This window comes from Mesoplodon densirostris, chromosome 13 (assembly GCF_025265405.1).
Source record: "Mesoplodon densirostris isolate mMesDen1 chromosome 13, mMesDen1 primary haplotype, whole genome shotgun sequence".
Classification (NCBI taxonomy): Eukaryota; Metazoa; Chordata; class Mammalia; order Artiodactyla; family Ziphiidae; genus Mesoplodon; species Mesoplodon densirostris.
In genome coordinates, this window is record NC_082673.1 from 91,528,268 (window position 1) to 91,535,348 (window position 7,081).

At 64.0% G+C, this 7,081-nt stretch overlaps 1 protein-coding gene across 1 annotated transcript; it reads right to left on the minus strand.

Moving 5' to 3' along the window:
* Window positions 1-3,948: 3,948 nt before the first annotated feature.
* On the minus strand, window positions 3,949-6,835 carry LYNX1 (Ly6/neurotoxin 1). The gene is made up of 4 exons (XM_060116065.1): window positions 6,746-6,835; window positions 5,513-5,714; window positions 5,197-5,298; window positions 3,949-4,993 (listed from the first exon to the last, which is right to left on the minus strand). Exons 2-4 carry the CDS (start codon window positions 5,562-5,564, stop codon window positions 4,803-4,805), a joined length of 345 nt encoding a protein of 114 aa, XP_059972048.1. The 5' UTR covers window positions 5,565-5,714; window positions 6,746-6,835; the 3' UTR covers window positions 3,949-4,802.
* Between the last annotated feature and the right edge of the window lie 246 nt (window positions 6,836-7,081).

A 7,081-nucleotide genomic window follows, 5' to 3' on the forward strand; every position in this document is an offset into this window, starting at 1 on the left:
GGTCCAGCCTGGTCCCCAGGTTCGATGGCTGTGTGGCCTCCGGAGAGCCTCATTTAATTCCATAAACCTCTCTCCTGGTCCTCAAATGATACGACTGGAGATCACGTAAGGTGGCGTGACACACGATGAACCCTCAGCACACAGCCTCTGGCCTCCCGGGTGAACAGGAATGAGGGTCTGGCTCAGGCCTGGGGGCCTAGCCCCTGGCCCTAAACACGCAAACAAAGCTTAGGGCCCCGAAACCAGAAGCTTCACCAGCACGGCACCCTGCGGTGAGTTAGCTGAGCAGCTGCCCTCCGAAGAGCCACAAAACACGGTCCTCAGCTTTCCCATCTGTCAAATGGGCCTCCCTCCAGAAGTGGTGGTTCTGCACTGCCTACCCCCTGGGAGTGACAAGGGACCCTGGTCATGATCGCGACTGTATTGCAGGGCCCAGGACCTGTGGGTGTTTGCCAAGTGCTGTGGGGCGGGGAGCAGAAAGGCCCTTGGTATTAAGAGAGGCCCCATGATGGGTGAGAGCCCAGAAGGACCCTCCTGAGAGCAGGAGCCAGACTTTGTGGGAGCGATGCACCAGCCAAGCCATTCTGCCAAAATGGGAGGTGCACTGTGGGGGCGGTGTGGGTGGCTGTCTGAAGGGGGCCAGCCCTGCCGGCCCAGAGGCCCTTGTCTGCCCTGGCAGCCCGAGTGGCTTTTGTCCATCCCTCTATCTGGTGGGCCCCTGTGGGTAGTCAGTCTCAGACCCTGCTCCCAGGCACAGAGGAAGAGCCGGTGTCAGGAGCTAGAGAGCTGGGTGGGGGGTGGGTTCCTGGGGTCCTACCTCCTCCACCAGCCCCGTCAGCCTTCCCCAGGGGGCCGCTGGGTTAGGTGATAGGTCTGCCTCGCTCCCGGGGAACCAGAACGGGGGCCGCTCCCGTGAACCTTGGGAGTCCTCCTGCCTCTCCTGCCTGGCTCCCTCCCCTCCCATGGGTCATCCCCTGCCCTGGGCCAGGGCTGGTTCCGAGGTCAAGACTGGGCGACCCAGGGTGGGCGGGAGTCTAGGACAGACAGAGCCAGCAGGACCAGCAAACCAGACCACTGGGTGGAGGTGAGCGCAGGAGGGATGGCTGGTGAGACAGAAAGTCGACACACACATTCATCCGTTTATTCAATAGCTCGAGGAGGTGCAAACGAGACCTCTCTGGGAGGCCGTGTGAGGGAGGGGGGCGATGGCCTGAAGTCGATGCCCATGCTGGGTAGGGTCAGGAAGTGGATGGGAAAGGCACCATCGGTCCGTCCGTCTGTCCGTTCATCCATCTGTCCACCCGGTGCCTCCTGTGTGCCAGGCCCCAGACTGGGCAGTTACGCCCCAGCCTGGTGAGCACTATTGTCCCCATTTTATCAGCAAGACAACAGAGGCTCAGAGGTGTGAACGACAAGCTCCAGATCGGCCTGAGGGACAGGATCCAACAAAATTTGGGGAAGGGGGAGAGATGAAAGAGACCTCTCACTTTCTTTTTACCTTTGTCAGAGGTTTAGAGTCATGAAAATAAATACACGTTCATCACCACAAATCAGATGTTACAAAGGGAGGTGAGAAGCAGCTGTCCAGCCTCCCCTCTGCACGTCCATCTGCACCGGGGCCACAGCTGTGTTCCAGGCAGATGGACAGCACAGGAGTCCACGGGGGTGCCACCACACAGTCAAGCAGCCGCTCCTGAGACAGGCAGGCTGCTTCCAGATCTGAAACGCCGCGAAGAGCCGCGGGGAAGAGCCTGGGCCTCTCCGCCTGCTGAGCGGCCTCTTGTTTCCGTTGGGGACCCTCGATCCTGACGCAGGTGGGGAAGGGGTCTGGGCCGGGCGAGCTCGGAGTGCCTGGCGCCCCTCTGCCCTCGTCTGCGCTATTCCGCCCCTGGCCCAGCACCCAGACACAGGGCTGGACGCCCTGACTCTTTCACGGCTTCTCACACCTGGTGCTGATTTTCTCCTTCCTTCCTAACCCTAAGCTGTTACAATGATTTCACATGCTAAAATCTCTTAAATTTATAAACCCACCTTCTCAGCTTCCCCTTCCTCTCCCAGCTGATGGGAGAAGTGACTGCAGGGTGGGGCAGGGGTGCAGTGGGGGCGGGGGACAAGAAGTCCCACCTGGCTTGGGCAACTACTTCACCTCTCTGTGCCTCAGTTTCCTCATCTGTGAAAGGGACATGATAACGGCTCCTGCCTTGCAGGGTTGTCTTGCAGTGCTTAGAGCCACGACTGCAGGGAAACGGGCAGATGTTAGTTACTAACCTCATGGACAGTCGGGACAAGTTGACTTGTTTGATTTCCAAGGGCCCTACTGGTACGGTCCCCTGATTTTGCAGTGCCACGCGCTTCCCACTAGGGGGCCCGGCCAGGACGTGAGCGTAACACATTAGGTGTGTCTGTGCTTAGTTTTGACCACAGCCGGGCCAGGCAGAACCCAGTCTGTGGAGATGGGATGGGCAGCATGGTCCCCGGTGCTGGGGGCGGTGCCATGGGTATTGGGATGGGACCAGGTCAGGGTGGAGGAGACGGAGGCAAGAGACAGGTGTGAGAAGCTCCCCCAACACCAAGCACACACAGCTGCTGGGTCCCTGCTCTCAGTGACCTCAGAGCCCACAGGGGGCCAGGACGGGAGGGAGGGAGGGAAGGAGGACCCGATCTAGCCGAGGAGCCACCGGACCCAGGACAAAGTGCTTGCACAAGCAGGGCAGTGACAGTGCTTCCCAGGCCTCTCCTGCTGAGTCAGAAGGGCAGTCTGCCCAGGACTGCCCTCCCTCCCAGGAAGCATCTGGAGCTGCAGTGGCCCCGCAGCCAACTCTGCAGGGAGTGTGGTCACTTCTCTGAGATGGACCGCTCCTGGGAGTCTTTGGGTGGAGGAGCTGGGGATGGGGTCTGGCTTCCCCCCAGCCTCCCCCAGGGAGGGGCTCACACCACACTGGGCATCAGGGGGAGGGGCCACCTGGCCGGCTGTCTGGGGTTCAGTCCTTCTGCTTCTTGGCCCTCTGGGAAGCCTGACCCAGGCCTGCCTAAGGACCTCCTACCGGGGCTCCCCCAGGGCAACCGGATCCCCTGAGGTCTGGCGGTCCCAGAGCGAAGCTCTCAAGAGGGAATTTCCAGCACAGGTCCCCCTGACAGGAGCCATGCTTAGGGGCCAAGGGCTTCTGAGTTCCAGGGACAATACCCCACGTGGGCACCTGCCACCATCCTGCACACTTGGGCCGTGCCAACCTGAAGGGGCTCCTTGACCCTCCCCAGACACTGGAGCTGGGGGCACTGATCAGCTGAGGAGGCCCCAGGCGCTGTGTGACCCCCGGCACAACGCTGCACGTCCTGACTGGCCTCACTGGAAGGAGGGCCCGGCTCCCCGGGCCACCCGGATACAGAACAGCAGACACTGGGCAGACCCGGGCTTCCCCAAGCTGGCCAAGGGTGGGGCTCACCTAGGGTGGGTGCCTTTTAAATGATGCCCTTTCTTGGGTCTCTGGGGGTCCCAAGGCCCAGCTTGACTGGGGGCACCTGAGAGCCACTCCCTGAGCTGAGGCTGGAGCGCTCCGGCCGGAGCGGAGCTCCCGCCCTCCCCGTGGGCAGAGTCAGAGGTCGAGGGGCCCGCGAAACCCTTTGGGGCCAAGGCCGGCGCACCCGGCACTCGTTCAGCCTGGATCCTGCTGCCGCCCGGATAGCAGTCAAGCCTCTGCGAGGGGCGAGGGGATCCCGGCTGCGCGGGGAGGGAGCGCGGCCCTTTGCACCCTTCTTTCCCGATCCGTCCTCCCCTCCTCCCCCGGACCTCCCCTCTCCTTCTCCCCTCCCCTCTTTTCCTGACCCCAGTCCCCCTCCCTTCCCCGACCCCTGCCTTCCCTTCCCCTCCCCTCCCCTCCCCTCCGGCGGACCGAGCCCACCCCTGCCCGGCGCGGCCCCAAGCGTCCACCAGAGGGCGCCCCGCTCCGGTTCAAGGATGCACCACCCCAGCCCCCGCCCCGGCGAATCCTCGGCACTCCGGGAAAGTTCGCCGCCCCAAACCCCCGCCCCCCGTGAAGAGGCGCACTCCGCCAGGGCCTGCTTAGGGCTGAAGGCCAGGCTTCGGGTGGCCACCGCTTTGCTCCCTTCCCTCCTGGCCCAAAATAGTCCTGGGATCAGCTCTCAAGCTCGACCAAATATAGCCTGGCCTCTCCAGGCTCAGGCCTTGCGCAGGGGCCCAGCGCCGGGTCTGGAGGGGCCTCAGGGGCCTCTTCAGGCTGAGCCACTTCCTCCCCTGCCAAGGGCTGCCTAGACACGAGGGGACGGCCGACGGGGGAGGTGGGGGTGGGACACAGGGCTTCCCAGATCGGCCTGCCATGCCACACCTGCCCTGGACAGCTCTCCTGGGGCCCTGGAGAGCCTTCTTCCTAGGACTGTTCTCCACCCCCTGGGTCCCTAATCTCCCCTCCCCCTCCAGCACACTTACAGGGCAGACGCAGAGGTCCCCTTCACATCAGTGTTCACCGGCCAACTGAATATCCCCCATAAACAGCACACCGTGCCCACACCCCCATCCTTGGACAGAGGAGGGGGCTGAGCTGCCCCATCAAAGCCAGATGCCTTGGGAGGTGTGGTCCCACATCGGCCTTCTTAAAACAACAGGTCATGACCTGGAAGCAGACCCCCAGGTGGCTGGGGGAGGTCAAGAGTCCTCTTGCAGACACTCCTGGATGTGGCTGGGGGGGTCTGGGGAGGGCAGAGGGGGAGTGTGCAGGGGAAGTGGGTGGGACCGTGCTGCTCAGCACTTTGCCCTTGAGTGAGTCTGTGGAGGGCGGGACGGGGCTTTAGAGCAGACCCCAGAGAGTGGCCAGGAGTACAAGGGCCAGGGTTGCAGGGGCCGCGAGGCCAGCGCCGTTACACAGGTCGTACTGGCAGCAGGAAGTGGTGGACGCGTGCTTGGAGTAGCCATCATACACGGTCTCAAAGCAGCTGGGCACACATGACTTGCTCACCTTCATCCTGGTCGGGGTGTAGTCTGCAGAGGGATGGGGAGGTGGGCCAGGACGCTGAGGGGGCCAACCCCAGCATGCAGGGCCATTAGGCCAGGTTCCCCTAAGCCAGGAGCTCCCAGAAAGGATCCTGGGGCAGGTGGGAGCCTCCCTCCTCAGCTCCCTCACACTCCCCTACCCACCGCCGTGCTCCCCAGGCAGGGCTGTGAGGGGCATCCCAGCAACTCACAAGTGCGCGTGGTCATGCAGTAGGTGACCATGGCCGGGCAGCGCATGGGGTTGAAGCAGTTTTCGCCATTGTAGGCGCACACGTGGCAGTCCAGAGCCTGGGCTGGGGGCCGGGGGCCGGGGCCGGAGGGAGATCGGAGTCAGAGAACAGCAAGAGGCCCCCTCCTCCAGCCCATCAGCCCCCTGGTCCCGTCAGCTTTCCCAGGTCAGAACAGCTGGGAGGAGAGGTGGTCACTGGGATTTCCACCCCCACCCCCTCCAGCCTGCCTGCCCCCAAAGGTGGGTCTGTCCATCCCTCTGTTCTCCATCCATCTTACCCACAGGTAGGCCCACCAAGGCCACCAGGAACAGGGCGAGCAGGGGCACCATGGCCGGAGGTGAGAGAGCAGAGTGGGAGCAGGGAAGTGGAGAGCAGCTGGTCCTCGATTCAACTCAGGCCAGGGCTGGGGCAGGGCACAGACGGGGTGGGACAACCCCCTGCCCTCTGGGAGCTCCTGGTCGACTGGAGGCGCTATAGCCCTGCACAGAGGGGGATGAGGACAGGTGGTCACAGCAGGGCCTGAGGGACCCACAGGCTTGGGCAGAGGAGCCCCCCAACTCAGCCTGGGAGTCAGGGAAGACTTCCTGGAGGAGAAGACATGAATGAGATGAGAAGGAAGCAGGGGTGGGGGGCCAAGGGGAGGCCAGAAGGCTGGAGGGGCCTTGAATGCCAGGCCAAACCCACAGTCTACCGGGGATGGTTGTTGCAGGGGCCCAGGAGCTTGGCACCCAGCCCTCTCCCACCCAGGGCCCTGGGGCCCTGGGGGTGGGTCTATCCTCACTGATCCCCCTACCCTTTGCCCCTGGCGTGTCCCCGCGTAGGCCCCCCCACTTCCTGACACTTTCAGGGCCCAGCTAGGGACCCCTCTCCCGGAAGACCTCCAGAGCCCTGCCTGAGGTTTTGAGTCAGTACTGCAGAGCTCAGGCCTTGCGCAGGGGCCCAGCGCCGGGTCTGGAGGGTCCTCAGGGGCCTCTTTAGGCTGAGCCACTTCCTCCCCTGCCAAGGGCTGCCTAGACACGAGGGGACGGCCGACGGGGGAGGTGGGGGTGGGACACAGGGCTTCCCAGATCGGCAGCGGAAGGCTTCGGGGCTCTGTCCAGCTTGTGGGGGAATGCGCTTTGAATGCACTCCAGGAGGGCACTTGGGCAAGACAAGAACTTCCCAGTCTGGACCTGCTGTTTGGAGCGGAGATGCCCACTCTCTCGGAAAGGGTCTGGGGGGGGTGTATGGAGTACGACTCCCCTCCCCGCGCGGATAGTCCAGCCCCGGGTCCACGAGTTAGACCCTCCCCTTCCCGAGAACAACAAATCCATCTTCCATGACCCATTTTCCGGGCGTGCACCTCGGGATGTCAAAGGTCTGAGCAAGGCCGGGCCTGCGGCTCCTGCTCTTCCCGCCCCCTCCCGGAGAGCCCCACCCCCAAGACTGCGGTCCCAAGTTCGGGCGGCTGTCGGGGTGACCTCAACCATGACCTTCATCACAATGAGCCCCCGGTGCGCCTAGGACTCACCCCTCGCCGGCCCTTCCAGCCAGGGTCTGACAGTGCGTCCGTCCTTGAGCCCCGCAGTGACCACGCCGCGCCGCCGCCCCACGGCAGAGCCGCCCAACGCGCGTCACCTCACCGCAGGCCCCGCCCCGCCCCGCCCCGCCCCGCCCCGCCCGCGAGTTAGTCCTTCCCGCGGGGACTGTGCCCCCCCGCCGCCCCGCGGAGAGCCAACCGTGACCAGACCTAGGCCCCCGCAGTGACACCCGCGCTACCGTCAGACGCACGCGCCCTTCGGGATGGGGCCACGGGCCATCTCCACGGGGACAGAATCTTCTGCCCCTCCCTCCCTCTCCCTGCTTC

Coding starts and splice junctions, on each gene's coding strand:
- LYNX1 (XM_060116065.1), bottom strand. CDS start 5,564: ATGGTGCCCCTGCTCGCCCTGTTCCTGGTGGCCTTGGTGGGCCTACCT. Junction 5,299..5,512: donor CTTGGTGGGCCTACCTGTGG/GTAAGATGGATG, acceptor CCCGGCCCCCAG/CCCAGGCTCTGGACTGCCAC. Junction 4,994..5,196: donor CTGCATGACCACGCGCACTT/GTGAGTTGCTGG, acceptor ATCCCTCTGCAG/ACTACACCCCGACCAGGATG.